The sequence below is a fragment of the Lygodium microphyllum genome, chromosome 3, assembly GCF_053477565.2.
Source record: "Lygodium microphyllum isolate KBCC chromosome 3, Lygodium_microphyllum_v1.1.10, whole genome shotgun sequence".
Lineage (NCBI taxonomy): Eukaryota > Viridiplantae > Streptophyta > Polypodiopsida > Schizaeales > Lygodiaceae > Lygodium > Lygodium microphyllum.
In genome coordinates, this window is record NC_141137.1 from 100,753,700 (window position 1) to 100,772,311 (window position 18,612).

The 18,612-nt window shown below is 40.1% G+C and overlaps 1 protein-coding gene across 1 annotated transcript in view; it reads left to right on the forward strand.

Annotated features, from left to right (window-relative positions):
- Window positions 1–12,894: 12,894 nt before the first annotated feature.
- Window positions 12,895–18,612, forward strand: part of LOC148038675 (proteasome subunit beta type-7-A-like) — a 39,305-nt gene continuing 33,587 nt past the window's right edge. Inside the window, exon 1 of the mRNA XM_087674262.1 lies at window positions 12,895–13,126. Coding sequence (XP_087530388.1) covers window positions 12,983–13,126 — 144 coding nt within the window. The 5' untranslated portion in view covers window positions 12,895–12,982. The remainder of the gene's footprint in view (window positions 13,127–18,612) is intronic.

Consider the following 18,612-nt stretch of genomic DNA (forward strand, 5'->3'; position numbering starts at 1 on the left):
ATATTCATTCCATATGAAAAGTGGTAGTCAAGTACAATGCTTTATAGTTGTTGGATGGTAGTAGTTTTCCCTTTCTGTGCATGTGGGATTCAGTCTACCTGCATGTCCTAAGCCCAAAACTACCTCATACAAAGAGGCCACAATAGGTGTAATTGTAAATATCTCAACAATCTCAAAGTTGAATGTGCTAAGCCACCATCTAAAACAAACTAATTAATGAGTAGATAAAATCGCAACACCACATCAACTTGATCCTCATTGTCATTATTGAAACCCAACACCACCACCACTTGTTGATTGAATTGAGGCTGATGCAATGCGAGAGGAAGTGGCAATTGATGAGCACATAGAAGGCAAATATAGGTTATATAATAGCTAAGGGCTCCTTTGGATGATCATTTTTTTTGAAAAATCATTCTTAATTCATTTGGGATCAGTATTTTGAGAGAGAGAGAGAGAGAGAGAGAGAGAGAGAGAGAGAGAGAAGAGAGGGTAGAGAGAGATTAAAGAAGAGAAGAAGGGAATAATAGAGAGAGAAATGAAGGGCCTTAACCCTTCTTATGATTCTATATCTATCATCGCACCCCCACTAGATTGGAAGGAAAGACTACAACAAATGCTTGAGTCTCATCAACCGAATTGAAGCTTCACAAGTTTAATGAGCAAGGGAGTGGCAAACTTAGCCTATGAAAACACTTTGAGTTAAGTGGGATCACATTAAGCTTGCAATTTGTAGACTCTAGGTACCCCCTATAATTCTTTTCCTATTCATGTTAATTAATTCTTTTGGGATGATCATGAATGGGTATAATCACATTAAATTGAGGCCATGATCATCTAGAAATTCCTCCCAAGACTTAATTCAGTACACCCTAGCTCAAACTTCTTGACACCCAAGTCAATGCATCCTAGCATAGGGATAATGGAATTATTAGTCATTATGTCAAGATTGTGGGAGAGAAGGAAGGAGTCTCGCTTGAAGCTTTCTTGCTTGCACAATGGGGGAAGACACACAAGGGTGGAGGCTGAAAACAATTTTCCTCTTCTTAGTTGTGTAAGCCAAAAGAACTCTAGTACAAAGAAATAGAAGAACCCTCTATATGGGTCTCAAACCAAACTCAACTAACTAAGGTGGCATACTAACTGAGCCACGAACTAGAGTAGATAAGGATAGCTATCATGTAGCTATTATTCATGGGCGGTGTACCAACCGCGTCTGCAACTGACAAGTCGGTGACATAAATACACAACGGTCACCCTGGCGTATCACGAGTGGAGCTCGATATCTCAACACTCCCCCTCGAGCTCAATCCCAATTCCTGCACACCAAGCAGGTCTCTGAACTTGCGCAGCTTCTCTGCGCCCAATGCCTTCATAAATATGTCAGCTACCTGATCCTCTGTGCTGACATAAACTAGATCAATAAGACCTAGTAAAACCCTCTCTCGCACATAGTGATAATGCACCTCAATGTGCTTTGTTCTAGCATGATAGACTGGGTTATTTGCCAAGTGTATACTACTCATGTTGTCACAATAAATGACAACTGGCCCACCTGAAGACTGATGCATATCATAAAGTAGCTTATGCAACCAAGCTACCTCACATGCAGCCATTGCTGCACCCCTGTACTCGGCCTCTGTGCTCGACAAGGCAACTGTAGGCTGTTTCTTGCTGCTCCAAGTGACTGCAGCACTCCCAAAAGAGAACACATATCCACTGGTAGATCGTCTATCAGAAATACTACCAGCCCAATCAGCATCAGTGTATCCATGCAACTGTATCTGAACCCCAGTCTCATAAAATAGTCCATACTGCAATGTGGACTTCACATACCTGAGTATGCGTCTAGCCGCATCCAAATGTGGTTTCCTTGGAGCCTGCATAAACTGACTTACCAATCCAACAGCGTAGCTCAAATCTGGCCTGGTAATAGTCATATAAATCAAGCTTCCTACTATGCGTCTGTACATAGTAGGGTCTTCCAGAAGCTCACCTACATCTGCGCTCAGCTTCACATTCTGCTCCAAAGGAACTGAAATAGGCTTACAGCCTGTCATCCCATATTTGGACAGCATGTCCAATCCATACTGCCTCTGCAAGAGCTGTATCCCACTTGGTGATCTAATCACCTCAATGCCCAAGAAATAACGCAGCTCTCCCAAATCCTTCATCTCAAACTTTTGCTTCAATAGCATTTTCACATGAAGGATATCTTCATCACTGTCACCTGTCATAATCAAATCATCAACATAAATGACAAGTAGCATAATACCTTTCTCTGTTTTTCTCACATAAAGTGAGAAATCTGCCTTGGAAATCTGAAAGCCAATAGTGACAAGATACTGTCCTATCTTGTCAGACCATGCTCTAGGTGCTTGCTTCAAGCCATACAAAGCTTTCTTCAACCTGCAAACAAACTCAGGATGAACAGCATGCACATAACTTGGTGGCTGCTCCATATAGACCTCTTCTTGCAAATCACCAAGCAAGAAGGCATTCTTTACATCCATCTGATGTAAAGACCATCCCTTTGATGCAGCCATAGCAATGACTGCTCTTACGGTTGCCATCCTTGCAACCGGACTGAATGTTTCTTCATAGTCAATGCCATATGTTTGTGCATACCCCTTGACTACTAATCTTGCCTTGTATCTGTTTACAGAACCATCCGCATTGTGCTTCACCTTATAAACCCACTTATAGCCAATTGCATTTTTACCTTTAGGCAAAGGTACCAATTCCCATGTAGCATTTGCTTCCAAGGCATCCATTTCTTCATCCATGGCTTTCTCCCATTTTTCTTTTCCCATGGCTTGCTCAAAAGAAGTGGGTTCTGGTTCCTGTATCACTTTGACCATATATGCATAGTGAATGGCTGTAAATCCATCATATTTCAGCCTATCCACAGGATACCTAGCTCTCGTAGACCTGCGCAAAGTAGGTTCACTCCCAGGTGCTCTCAAAACATCCCTGGTCTTCCTCACTCCAAGTGTAACAATAGAAGGAATACCCAACTCATCATCAATGCTCTGTTCTGAGCCACTGGATTCACCATCCACATAAGAGTGACCTGCATTCACATCAAACATGGGCTGATCAACCTTCTCTTTTCCTTTTCGTGATACCTGCATACCACTATCTGCATTGCTTTGAGAAGATTCTCCTGATCTCAATCTGCCTGTCCATGGCGAAGAATGTGAACCACTGCTAGAGGACGCTCCAGGTCCACTAATATTTTGTGACTGCTGCTGTGAATTCTGTGCAGCATTACCATTTTGTGCATCTACATCATCAATCACATTTACTGGTTTATACCAGCTACTCATCTCATCAAAAACAACATCTCTGCTCACTGTAAACTTACGAGTAGAAGGGTTATAGCATCTATACCCTTTTTGCTGCAGAGAGTAACCAATAAAGATGCACTTCTCAGCTTTTGGATCCAACTTGGATCTCAGCTCATCTGGCACATGTACATAGGCAATGCAACCAAAAATTTTCAAATGAGAAATATCTGGTTTCCTACCAGTATACCTCTCCTCTGGAGTCATTCCATGTATTGCTGCAGTGGGAGTCCTGTTCATTATGTAGACTGCTGTAGCAACTGCTTCAGCCCAATAAAAATCTGGCAAGTCTTTTTCATTGAGCATGGCACGAGATACCTCTCCAATATGTCTGTTTTTTCTTTCTGCAATTCCATTTTGCTGTGGGGTATGACTGCATGAATATTGCTGCTTTATGCCATGCTCCTGCAGGAACCTTGCAAACTCATTTGAGAGGTACTCTCCCCCTCCATCTGACCTTAGGCATTTTACTTGCAGGCCTGTTTCTTTTTCAACCATAGCTTTAAGAGTTTTGAAATGCCCAAAAACTTCACTTTTCTTTTTCATAAAATACACCCAAACTTTTCTGCTATAGTCATCAATAAAACTGACAAAATAATGACAGCCTCCAAGAGATGCAGCTTTAGTAGTCCACACATCAGAATGGATTAATTCCAATGGATTCTTACTCTCTTGAACATGTCTAGGAAATGGTTTCCTTGCATGTTTTCCAAATTGTCAGGCTTCACATACCTTATGCATTTCTGCAACCTTGAACTTAGGCAATCCTACAACAATGTTTTGGGCCTGCATTGATTTAAGTCGCTGTATATTAACATGACCAATGCGTTTATGCCAGATATCAATATCTGCAACTACACCGGTCCCATGTGCAAACATTGCTGCACTCAATTCAGGCATGTCTGCATCCAATGTAAACATTCTACCCTTCTTCTTTCCTTTTGCTATCAAGCGACCTTTATTTTTCATATCCTCAACAAAGCATCCATGAGGATTAAATCTAACCTGCAAGCCCTGCTCAACCATTTGACCAACAGAAACCAGATTCTTGGTGATATTCGGGACATGAAATACATCAGACAGGTATTTCTTTTTCCCATCCTGCATAGACAAGGGAATTTTTCCAATCTGCACAATAGGATGTGCAGTATCATCACCAGTCTCCACAAATCCTGGTTTTTCCATTTTCCTTGCATCCTCCATCCATTCTGCATGACCTGTCATGTGGTTTGATGCACCTGAGTCAACATACCATACATCATTGCTTTCTTCTGCACTTGTCACAGAATTGTTCATGTGCTGCACCATAAACAGATGCTCATTTCTGTCATCACCCTGTCTACTAGAGGATGCATAATTTCCTTGTTGCAGTTTTCCATTCATGATGTCATTCTGCTTTTTATAACAGTCTTTAGCCATATGACCCATTTTACCACAATAGTAGCATTCAACATTACTGTTTGCATTTTGGCCTCTTTGCCATCCACCACGACCTCTTTGGCTCCCCCTGCCTCTAGAGTTACCACGTCCTCCTCCATAGGACTGGTTTTCTTGAGTTTGCTGCATATTCTGATTTCTACCACGGCCTCCAAATCGGCCTCCTCTACCTCTGCCTCTACCTCTTCCAGCATTTGAGTAGAAGACAGCTTCTTTTGAAGTTCCTCCTGAAGAAGATGCACCACCATTTCTTTGCTCCTCAGAAATTAGAAGAGCAATTAACTCCTCAAAATCAGGAAATCTTTCACGAACTGAAATGGATGTCCGAAACTGTGCATAATCCTTTCCTAGACCATTCAAGGTCACAGAAACTAAATCATCATCTTCCACTGGCGACCCAATGGAAGCAAGTGCATCTGCAATCTTCTTCACCTTCATGTGGTAGTCATTGATGCTCATATTTTCTCTTTGCACATTGTGCAACTCTTGCTTGAGCTGCATTTTCCTGGCTTGCGTATTTGTGCTATACATCTTTGACAGAGTATCCCATGCCTCCTTTGGCGTACTTGCATCCTGAATATGCACAATCATAGAGTCTGAAATGCTGATAGACAGCCAGTACATAACTTTCCTGGCTCTCTCATGCCATGCTTTGAATGCCTGCATTTGCTGTTGATTGGGAACATCAGGAAGAACTGGTTCTTCTTCATTTCCTGCAACAAATTCCCAATATCCTTTTCCCATAAGGAAATTCGTCATTCTAAACTTCCATGCCTGGAAGTTGTTCTTGTCAAGCTTTTCAGTGACAATCTGTGAGAGAGAATCAGACGCCATTACAGAATACTGCAAAAAGTTCTGTCACTGCAAAGAACACAGCTTCAGCCTCACAAGGGCAAATCTGCAAAACTGGCGAAAGTGGTATTTGACCACACAGTCACTTCCTAGTGACGATTTTGCATAAACAGAAACCAAGGATGATTCTGTAACTCCCAATGTCTCTGCGCACAAGCATACGATGCAATTTCTGTGGTAACTTTTCACCGACCTGTAGAACAGTGGTCGCACAGCATAGAACTGAGCCTTTTCCTGAGTGCGTGCAGAAAACTTCCGCCTCCAAAACAGGCCCCGAAATGGCCTCAAATCAAAAAACAGGGTCGCCAAGAGCTAAAGCTCTTTCCCGCAGCATATACTGCCCTCTTGCTGCAGCGCGAAGGGCGTCTCAACCTGAGACAATGCACTCCTGCAATTTCCGGCTGTGCTACCTGCAGAGATCTGCTCCCAAAACAGAAAATGAAAGCAACACTGCTCCTCTTACCAGAACACCGCGAGCTTGGCTTGCTTTCTTGAGCTCCTTACCACGAACAAGGCTCTGATACCATGTCAAGATTGTGGGAGAGAAGGAAGGAGTCTCGCTTGAAGATTTCTTGCTTGCACAATGGGGGAAGACACACAAGGGTGGAGGCTGAAAATAGTTTTCCTCTTCTTAGTTGTGTAAGCCAAAAGAACTCTAGTACAAAGAAATAGAAGAACCCTCTATATGGGTCTCAAACCAAACTCAACTAACTAAGGTGGCATACTAACTGAGCCACGAACTAGAGTAGATAAGGATAGCTATCATGTAGCTATTATTCATGGGCGGTGTACCAACCGCGTCTGCAACTGACAAGTCGGTGACATAAATACACAACGGTCACCCTGGCGTATCACGAGTGGAGCTCGATATCTCAACACATTAAACATAAAAGAGTTGTCCATAGCCTTGGACAACACTATAAGAAATAAGAAAAACTTTTTTGGAATTATCTTATGTGATAACAATCTTTATGGTCATATTAGCATAGCTACTATTCAATTTATCATGTTATAAAAAGGTGTAGATGATTCCATAACTAGGTTATTTTTAAAAGAGTACAATTAACTTGAGTAGTACTCAAGGTGTTTATAAAATCCTAGTAGAACTTATTTGTTGCATAGGAAGACTACCATGGAACTATGGACTAAAACATAGATGCCTTGTGAGGCCATAAGGAAGTGATTGTGCATGATTAAGATTTATACCTTTTCAAGGGAAATTTATGGTACATGAACATGCTTGCAATGTGTTATTCGCAACCTAAGTATAAATGGAATTATTATACATTGTTTCTCAAGTAGTTGCTCTCTTTGGTGGATTATGTTGACAAATCTATTAACCCTTGTGGGATACTAAAAGGGTTTGTCTGAATTGTATTTTACCTTGAAAAGATAATATACTTGCTATGGGAAAAGTTTACTTTTCTTAGCTTGAAGATGGTTTGTTTCCTTGTTTTTGTTTGAACTTTGAAAATCCCTTAAAGGGGAGAATTGTACTCATTTTAAGGGTTTGTCAAAGACGAGGGTTTGATGCATGGGTGGATCACCTCCATAATCACATCATGGAAAAATATGTTGGTAAAGGCAAGAGACACAAATGGGCACTACTCAATATACTAGAAAAAGATTGAGTGGTGAGAAGGCCACCAAGGAAGACAAGATTCACTCCTATAGTAGCATGTAGGGTAGGGAGAACCCATGCTAGGTCTAGGATGGAGATGGAAAACCTTTGTGGCCTGATGTATTTGGACATTAAGAGACCCTATTCTAGATAAAGGGTGGATTATGAATTGTGTCCATGGGAAGATACAAATCTTGGAATAAGGGATAGAACACTAGAGTGGCATTGCACCTTGTCTTTGAGTTTGTGCCTAATTTACATGAACAAACCTTATACCAACATGCAAATTAAAGAAGCTATCTTTATATGTCTAATTAAACATGCTCAGTAGTTATATAATTAAGTAATTTCATCATGAAAACGAAGCAAGAGGTCAAATGCCCAACGAATTTGTCCTATGGTAGGGTGATCTTAGTAAACTGAGAGGTTTCCCTCAAAATGATAGAATAGATGCAAGTAAGAAGGGCTGAAACATTGGCCATCCTAGAGAGATTCCGTCATGTTATTTTAGGGGGTTGGGGTGAGACTTTGTCTCATGGGTAGAGGTGTCAATGTGTTAGCTCCTGCTTGTTTCTTACCCTCTTTGAACTAACTTAAAAATAGGTTCACCTCAGTTCACATTGACTTGCACAAGCAATTGACCATGACTAACGCTAGATAAACTGTTAGGTGACCTTAGTATTATTTAGGAGACTTATTTTTTGGTTGATCCTCATGGGAATGGGACAAAGCTTCCCTTTGGAAGTATACACAAGCGATCATAGGTAGCAAAGTCCATGATATTCCAAATGACTTTTAGATGGATTTCCTCAGTCTCTCGATGGGCTACTGAATCATGCCAATAAGGGAGCATTTGATAGGCAAGTTCAAAAGTATTCTATAGGTTGGTTGTTGAAGTGAGATTGGGCTTATATGATATGTCATATATTGGTTGCAAAAGGGTTGTGGAAACTTACGGAGAACATTAATGTATGTCCTGTTTTGCCTATGGAAGCTATAAGTGCATTAGAAATAGGTGATATTGAGGATATCACAAGTTACAAGTTTAGTATAGTTAATGGTAGAGCATCACCACCTACTACTTAGCAAATTCTCTAGGATGGCAAAGATTCGAAGGCTCATGCCTTGATTACATTATTTGTTAAATGTGACATGATTCCACATATTCACTCATATAAGATATCAAAAGAGGCTTGAGATACACTTGCATATTTATATTAAACAAGAAATTAGGTTCATGTTACTTACTTGCATAAGCAACTAGAGAGTGAATACATGGATGAAGGTGACTCTATGGATATTTTCTTAACAAATATCAAAGATCTTAAAGTAAATTTAATTGCTACAAATGAGATTTTGTCAAACAAGTCACTTGTGCAAACTATTCTTAATGGTCCTTTTGATTTTAATAAGAGTTTTACATCTATTATTTACAAGGAGACCAATCTCAACAAAATAGGTTCATTATGCATGTTATAGATCAAGCTTTTGTGGCTAGTTAGAAAGATAAAGAAAAAGCTACCTTTCTTATAGTAAGTAGAAATTTGCACATACTATTTAGACAAAGTAGGCTAATAAGGATGAGAAAAAAAAATGAGAGTAAAAGCTTTTGTAGGTATTATTAGCCAATATATTATGTTATTAAGGACTATCCTAAATAGGTGCAAATGAGGCTAAGGAGAAATAGACTAGTATTGTTGTTGCAAATGCATCTCTTAATTCAAGATTTGTGAATGTTGTACAAGATAAAGAATGGGCATTATGTACATAATGTAATTATGATTGCTTGCTACATTCTTAAGAGTATGTCTATTATGCATCTAGATGTGTGGTACTTTGTCAATGGTGTTGTTAAGCATATAACTTTGTAATATAGTTTATTTATGTAAAAGCATAGATCTAGGACATGGCAATGTGGAAGTTATGGAGGTTGGAAGACAAAGACCAAACTCATGAAGACATGGACATAGACAAGACTAACTATTACACAAGTGAATTAAGTTCCAAGATTGAGACTTGGACTCATAAACACAATCTTGTGTATAGACTGACAATGACACAGAGACTTTACTGAATAACAAAAGTACTATGACATTGCATTAGAAAAGAGAGCAAGTACAATGCTTTATAGGAATTGGATGGAAGCACTTCTCCTACTGTGCTTATGGGATTCTAGTCTTGAGCCCTCATTGCTCCTTCCAAAGAGACTAAAGTAGGTGTGATTGCAAACATCTCGACAATTTACTTCTCTTAAACTTGCCCCCACGTTAGCACTATTAGGTGTGCCAATAGCTCTTCTTATTTTGTTAAAAGAGTTACTGAAGTTGTGTTAGAGTACTTTCACACTTTTAGATGCTTTGTTTGTACCAATGATAAATGAAAAATGCAATTGGTTCTACACTTGCCAGAACTAGCTTGATTGTCAAATTTTGCGAATGATAGATGTAGTACTCATGGTCTCTTATGCAGTGATACAATTGTTGCATCTAGTTTGCAAGCTATTTCAAATGCTAAACTTCATTTGAATTTTGCTAGTTTGCTATACTTGTAGAAAATTGATATTACATCTCTATACATATTTGGGGTATCTATAAAATATATTAGAATAAAATATTGGGTAAAACGTAATGTTCTTTCTTTCCCAAATATGATTCAACAAGAGCTATTTATAAACTATAACTCGTACATAGGGATGCATGTGGTTTCAATCAGACACCCTCTTTTGACAATTATTTATACTTCATGACTTTTGATGATTACTCAAGGTATACTTGGGTGTATCCTTTGAAAGCTAAGTACAAAGTATTCTTGTGTCTCAAAAAAATTACATGTATGGCTTAATTATTTAGAGAGGAGCACAATTTAGCATGCAAATTTTAATTATTTTGGGGTGCTTCATTATTGTATTTTTTGACACTCTCTAGTGTATGATATTGTATGTGCATATGTGCAATTTATTTATTTGGTTGTAACCTTTGTGAAAGGCCTAAAAGGCTAGACTATTATTTTTGGTCGTAACCTTTGTGTAAGGCCTAAAAGGCTAGACTATTATTTTTGCAATGCTTAAAATAGAATGATTAGATATGAGTTAGAAATTAATAGGCCAAAAGTATGGCATTTAAACAAAGAAAGAAAGAAGCCCAATAAAGAGTTATTTTTCAAAATTTATTTTGAGCACAAAAAGATAATATAACTCCATTAATACATGCATAGGAAAGGTGCTTACCCATGCATGGGGGGAAATTGTACCCAATGATTGTGTGAGACACTGTTTGTCTCTCTTTTAACATTTGCTATTATATGGTGAAGGATTACGATATTTGTGATTTGTTACATATGTGTAAATGTGTGACAAGTCATGAATCATGCATAAAATAGACAAATGAAAATCTAAAAAATAAATAATCATCTTATTTTCATAAAATTATCATAATATCACACTTGCAACAAGTCATTATCATGTGGGAAATAGAAAAGGATAATTCACAAAAATAAATCAATATAAAATCATCTTATTTTTATAGCAATTATCATAACAAAAGCAAGCATTTGGATTCGATATGACAAAATACATGTGTACTTGACTTCACATGGTTTTCAAAATGGTCTAAATGAGAGCATCTTGGATATTAGACATGAGGATGACGTGCCACTGAGGCTTGTGGTTTATGTCGATGATATGCTACTCAATAGTCCTGATGAGACATCTATTGTTGATTTTAAGGTTGATTTCAATTCATTTTTTAAAGTGTCATATTTGAGAGGAAGTGATGATGGGATATGGAGTAAAGAGAGAGAGAGAGAGAGAGAGAGAGAGAGAGAGAGAGAGAGAGAGAGAGAGAGAGAGAGAGAGAGAGAGAGAGAGAGAGAGAGAGAGAGAGAGAGAGAGAGAGAGAGAGAGAGGGCATACAATAAGTTTTCATGGATACTCAAACATCCATATTTTTAGTTATCTTCACTTATATCATGACATTATAGTGTGTATTAGTCCAAGGGGTACCTACTTGGCCTTTTGGCCATTAACCTTTACCCCAATAATCTCCTATCTAAAAGCCAATACATCTTTAAGGAAAAATAAATACTAAAGATACTATCCAATGTCCATTAACACTCTATAGTGTGCAAAGCACTTGGAAAGCAAACTCTTCATGAGAAGATTTGCAAGATTGTCATCCCTATGAATATTGAGAAGCTCAATAAGCTTGTCCTCAAGTACCTTCTTGAAGAGGTGATACTTCACCTCAATATGCTTTGGCTTTGTATGAAATACAAGATTTCATGCCAATTGGATAGTATTCTAACTATCACAATGCAAAATAGGCACCTCTCTAGCAATACCTAGATCTGCCATTAGACAAGTAGCACTCCTTCTTTCTTCCTTGCTATGCCTCTCTTTCTCTAACTATTCTCACACTCTCTCATTATCCTTCGACTTACTAATATCTCCTTCTCTCATTGTTATTCTATAGCATCACTTATGTTTTGTAGGGGGGGTTGCTTTTTGTAATGGGGGTGGGGGGTTTTTGTGAAGTCACGAAAGGAAGGGCTTTTCTTTTTTCTACTTAAAAAAACAACAACTTAACATTAAGGTTTGGGACAGGGGTAAAAGTATAATAATTGTGGGGGGGAGGAGGGAGTGAACTTCGAATCACATCTTTAGGGAGGGAGGAAAACTTTTTCTTCTATAAATAAATAAATAAATAAAAGATCCCATATCTATTTGTATGCACTTAATATCAGAAGAGGGTTTAGATTACACTCATGGGTAAGGTGTTGAGATATGAGTTTCTAAATCAATTAAGTAACAAGGGTAAAAATGCATGCACGTTCTGTAGGATACAAGTTAGTCAAAGGTTTTCTTAACATTGCTCATTAGGGCATATGCTATTATAATGGTATAATGACGACGAGTTGATTATTCTTTGAAAAATTACCCCTAGTTTGCATGAGTTAAGTTGCCTAGTTTTCAGAATATGGTAATAAAAGGATAATGCCCTTGTGGACATTTGTCATTGGCTTTGTTGAGAGACTTTGTGCTAGGCCATGTGGGGTGCAGGTAAATTCTACTTGCACAAGTCAAGGAGTAAGGGTCACATCATGTGTGTTCAACAAACTTTAGCTACTGCAATCTATTTGCCACCATTTAGAGAGTCGATGGAATACCCTTCAAAAATGAGAATACTCTATGATCTTGTTGGAGTTCATAGGAGTTGTCAATTGGAGATTGGTCCATGAGACCTTCTCTCTCCTCCTTTTTGCGTTGTCTCTTCCTTTTGCATTATCTCTCTATGACTTGGACTTGCCTGTGGCTGTGCCAACTTGCAGTCCTCATAACACACTTGCAAGTCCTCATATTTTTTTGCAATACATTTTATGAACATGTCGATTATTAATGAGATCACCTTGTCTCACTTGAAGTTAGCTTATTGCAGACCTGGCCAGCTATGGGATTCAATCTATAGACCTTCCACGACTCACACATATGCCCAACCAATTGGGCTGCTCCTTCCTTGGCAAGTCCATATACTCGGGTGTGGCACGGCTCTTTGTCCCAAGGCTCTTGGTGGGGCTTGTTTTTGTTTGTAAAAATTATAGGCCCATTTTTACCCTTTGTATAAAGGTGCGTTCATTACGTTGGTCTCATAAAAGCGCCTCTCTTTGTTTCTGCTTGTGTAAGCAGTAGTAGCGTGGAGCAGGGGCAACGATACCGAAGGAGTGCTGCGAGATGGCCAAATCCACCATTGATGTGCCGCCGAAGGGCGGTTTCAGCTTCGATCTCTGCCGCCGGAATGCCATGCTGGAGCAGCAGGGAGCTCACCCTCCCCGATTCCTCAAAACCGGCACCACTATCGTTGGCCTTGTCTTTAAGGTATATCGGTAGCCCTTCGATCGCTTGTCTTTTCATGGCAGCTGTATAGAAGAGAAAATTGCTAGCAGGCGAGAGCCAGTGTTCAAGGAGAAAATTTCGGTGAATGGCAACCTACCGAGAAAACTTTCTCAAATTTCGGGAAGTTGAAGCTGTTTGTAACGGTTTCCAAAACACCTTTTGTGGAATCATGCCCTGCTGTAGATCATGTGCTTCACGGTGAGGAAAACAAAGTCTGTTTGCCCCATGTTTGGACATTGGAAAGGTGTAGGGGTTTCACTAACCTTGTATCCGTCTACCATGGTTCAAGATCTTATAAGCATTTGGACTTTTTAACAACTAGAGTCTTGCATCACTCTTTGTTTTGCTTTTTGATAGAAAGGATATTGTCACTTGCCAAAGTCTTCCATTTGTTTTGATATTATTATCAACATGGAGTATGAGAGTATCCCATGTAAGATCTTTGAAAGATGAAAGGGGAAACTTTGAGAGCTCATGGTAACAATGCTTCAAATATACATACAAGCAAATAGTTGCTTACAAGTGCTATGGTGCTCAATGAAATAAAATAAATGTTTGTGTATGCACTTTTTGACAAATGTCAACTTTTTGATGTACGAGTCAAAAGCACACATACATTGGTTAAGGAAGATAAGTTGGTTGCTCAATTTAATAAAGATTTTGAACTGAGACATCAAAATTGGAGTGCTTTTCTACAATGTTGGAGGAAGACAAGCCTCTAACTTACTATCAAAGGTGGCCATTGAAAGGGTTGTGGAGATTTTGAGGCCATTCATGATTCCGCCGTAACAATTTCATTTGTTCAAAATACCTTGTCCTTTGCAATAGGATTTGTATCACTACTTTGAGATCATCCATCTTGTTGCATGACTTTGAGAAGAGACATTTATGTTCCTAGAGAAGAAGAAAGTGTCATTAGATGATCACACGCTTTAACTTGGCCCTAATGAGTATCAATTTGTCACCATAGTTTTTTGTTACTCTTTTATCATGCGATAAATTTATGTGAGACAAGTGAAGGCTTCATAGCTTGCTAGTTGAGTGGGTGCTTGTCAAGCTTGGTTGCCCCTTACCCTTCTTTGCTAGTGATGGTGGGCCATAACCTGATGTCCTCTCTCAACAAGCACTTCATTCCACCTTCATCACCCTTGTAGATTATTGGTTAGTGTCCTTTGGTGGCTTTGCCTACTTTGGCTAATGAGCTGCTAGTGCACAAGTTCTTGAAGGAAGTTGAAGCCTCCTTGTTGGTAATGAGATGGACTTTTCAAAGTGCATCAGGAGATTTGTTATATTTTCAATGATAGAGCCAAGTTGTAAAACAATCTACAAGGTAAAGAGCAGTAAGTTCTTGTTACACTGTCCTTCCTTGTGTAGTTTTAAAGTTCTTATCATCCAAGCATGTATTCCACAAACTTTGAAGAGAGATTCTTATGCAACAAAATAATGAGTCAATAATGGCTTCTTGTTTTGGTAAGTTGGTGGTGGGTAAGAGCTCTACCCTTTAGTCATGTATTCATGTAATCTAGTGTGTGGGCTTTTTGCCCACCGCCCTCCACTAATATTTGATTGTGACTTTCCTTGATAGCCCATTGTTTTTGTGAATAGACTAGTTTATTTGCAACATTTGCATGGTTCTATTTCTTTGCGTTTGGGTGTCCAATTTGTATTCAGCTCATTCTTATTGCTCATCACTTTCAATTGTTGAACAAAGTCTCAAAGAAAGGTAATCATTATCACAAAGATGTAAATACGAAGATACCAAGGAGTTGCATCACTCCTCATAAGAAGGTGCAAGATTATTTCCAATATGCCAAAAGGAGAGGAGACTTGAGAGGAAAGATGAAGTAGGGACATCAAAATTTCAAGTATTGTTTAATGATGCATTCAAGCAATAAAGAAGTTGGGTGTATGCTTTGTAGGGCCAATGAGCCACCTCACTCTGTGTGGAGTTGTATGATAATCCATAGAGATAGATGAATCATGAGGAGGTGTGTGACAATGTAAGTTTGTTTTGTGGTGTGAGCAAATGTAATTCTAAATAATGGTTTGAAGGAGGCAGTTGGAAAGGTTGTTAGTCTTCTTTAGCCTTTTTGAATGCTTGGTGTCCCTCGTGTCTCCACTATGGGGGAACATTTCCATCTTCTACATGACACTTACACGATGCATGGATGCCATTTCATCCATGCAAGTCAGAGAATGTGGATATTGTGCAATGACACACTTGTGACATCTCCAAGTGGCATGGTCTAACAAATATAATGTCTTTGTGGGACACTCTCTTTGGTCACCAAGTTGACATTTTCTATTGCTTATTCCTTGTAGGTAAATGGGTCTTTAGAAATTTTCAACATTTTTGACCATTTTACACATTGAAAATGGGTTCAGTAGTACCCATGGGAGGACTATCTATTGGTTGTGTAGTATGCCACCTATGTAGATGGAAACCTGGACTACATGAAGGGTGTGAGAGCTCAAGGTGTGCTACACCTCATGCTCCTGTACAATAAGCAATCGAGTGTTTGGCCCTAGTTAAAGTGTCAAGAGTGTGTACGAGGGCGCCTTTGTATAGTAACATTGACATATCTCAAGGAAAATTTAGTGCCATGATAATGCTCAAACTATGAAGAGTCACTAAGAAAAGGCCTACACGCACAACAGAAGGCTATGACAATTGCATTAATGTTTGCTTTGGAATTATCACTTTGTGCCTTTGGAGTGCAGCTCCTGTAACTATCTATGGTCTTAGATATAAGAAGTTTGAGGTTGCCCATGTGCCCCTTAGCTTTAAGGTGATCACCAAATATGGGAACTATTCACAATTGCTGCAAGCTTTAAAGCCATAGATCTTCTTAGTTATAGCTTTGGATTTGACTTGCTATAATTGATGAAGACCTTGTTGAGCTATATGCACGGTAACCTTGAAATGTGTTTTGATGGCACTAAAACTTGACATGTCTCAAATGTCTGAGACATTTCTTTGAAATGTGAAACGCCCTAAGTGAAACGATTGTTTGAAACCTGATTTTTCAATGGCATTTTATTTTCTTGGTTTTTTGAGGATTTTGGTTGTGTATATGGGATACCATCCTTGTTGATGTTGTGTTCTTGAAAAAAGACATCGTTTGTTGATATGCAAGGATTTGCATGGTATAAATGTGTAAGTTGGAACTCATTGTTTAAAAAGAAGATTGTCTCATATTTATTATTCAAGTGTTTCACTTGGTTTCACTTGGGACTTGCCCAAAGGTGAAACGTTTCATGGTGAAATAGTCTTAGGGGTGAAATGTTTCATGGTTACCTTGGACGGTACATAAAGGCACCCTCCTAAGGCTTTGACATTGTCTCAATCATTGTATATGTGGCCTTAGCATCAATTGAGCTTGTGCTCACCAACCTTATGTTGTTGGCTTGCATGGCCTTTTACTACTATCAAAGCAAATAAGATGCTGACCTGATTTGAATGTTCCATTGAAGTGTGAAAGATTGGGGGAAGTGCTTTGCTATAATTAGCATGAAGATTTGTGGGGGCCTATCTACTTGTGAGATGAAGTTTTTGCTACATGTGAGATGGGGTTTGTCAGAGTGCAGCGGTGTGGAAGCGTAGGACTGAGAGAGAGAGAACGCAGAGAGAGAAGAGAGAGAGAGACAGTGGAAGATGAAGATCTGCTGTATAAAGTGTGCTGAATACAAAGATATGCAGATATATACATGGGCGCAGTGCGCTGGACTGCGTGTCTCCACCTCGACGATGCAACCTGCTGTTCACCTCGAAGTCCGCTGCAGTCTGCACTGTCTCCTGTCTGAAATTTGCGAACAGAGACGGAATGTGTGTGTGTCACCGGTTTGTAATCTGCGAGCAGAGAAGTGTAGGAGACTGCTGGGGATGTTGGCTATTTATAGCCAGAATCTGCCAAAAAACAAGGCGCAGAAAAATATCCTGTCGGCTGTATTAAATGCAGCCGACTGACTGCATTGGTCGGACTGCCACGTGGTAGTCCGACTGCCTGTCCGACTGCACACTGCACTCTTGCCCAACCTGGCTATGATCTCTAACACCCCCTCTCAGAGCCGGGGCAGGGCAGAAGCCTGAGGGATCTGGAATGTCTCCGAAGTAGAGCGTGGGGAAGTGCCTTCGTAAAAAAATCCGCAAGATTGTCCTCCGTCTTGTAGTACTCCACAGCGATGGTCTCATCCAGAAGCTTCTCTCTGATGAAGTGGTACTGGATCTCTATGTGCTTCGTGCGGGCATGAAAAACAGGGTTCTGTGCCAAGGCAATGCAACTCTGATTGTCACATTGCAGTAAAGTAGGACGAGTCTGGGGGCACCCAAGCTCCTCCAATAATCTCCGAAGCCACACAGCCTCATATGTGGTGGAAGACGCGGCCCGATACTCCGCCTCAGTAGACGAAAGGGCTACCGTGGGCTGCTTCTTGCGACTCCATGAAATAACACCTGCACCCAAGGTAAAACAGTAACCTGTAGTAGACCGCCTATGGTCCACATCACCGGCCCAATCCGAGTCGCTCCAACCTGCAAGTACAAGATCTGAACCATCTGTCCTTGCTGGGTAATGAATCCCTAAATCAGACGTCCCCCTCAAATACCGAAGTATCTTTTGAGCAGCCTGCCAATGCACCGTCTTAGGTTCACTCATGAACCCTGCCAAGAGCCCAACAGCAAAACAAAGATCAACCCTAGTGTTGAGAAGCCAAATCAAGGACCCAATCAACTGACGATTGCGGGAAGCATCCGCCAAAGGAGAAGCTGAATGGGAAGTGGCCTTCCAGTTCGGATCCATAGGAGTAGAAAGGGCCCGACAATCCTCCATCTCAAAAGACACCAAGAGCTCCTGTACATATCGCTATTGAGAGATGAAGATCCCCCTTTGAGACTGATAAATCTCATGGCCCAAAAAGAAATGGAGTAGACCCAAGTCCGTCATCTTGAATGTCCGATGTAAAGCTGACTTCGTCTCTTGGACCTGCTGTGCATCATCACCTGTGACAATCAAATCATCAACATATAATACAAAAAGCACACAACCATCATCGGAAGTGTGAACATAAAGCTGCGGATCGGCCTTGGAACGCCGATATCCCAACTGAGACTGGAGGAACAAATCAATCTTCTCGTTCCATGCACGCGGAGCCTGCTTGAGGCCATACAAGGCCTTCTTCAACCTGCAGACTTTCCCATTTGAAGATCCAAAGCTAGGAGGCTGCTCGACATAGATCTCCTCCTTCAAATCACCATTGAGGAAGGCCGACTTCACATCCAACTGGTAAACAGGCCATCTCCTATGGCCAGCCAAGGCAAGAACAGCTCTAATGGTCGCTATACGAGCTGTGGGGGCAAAAGTATCATGACAATCAATCCCTGGGCGCTGGGCAAAACCTTTAGCCACAAGGCGAGCCTTGTGCTTATCCAAAGAACCATCGCTAAGGTATTTGGTCTTGAAGACCCACTT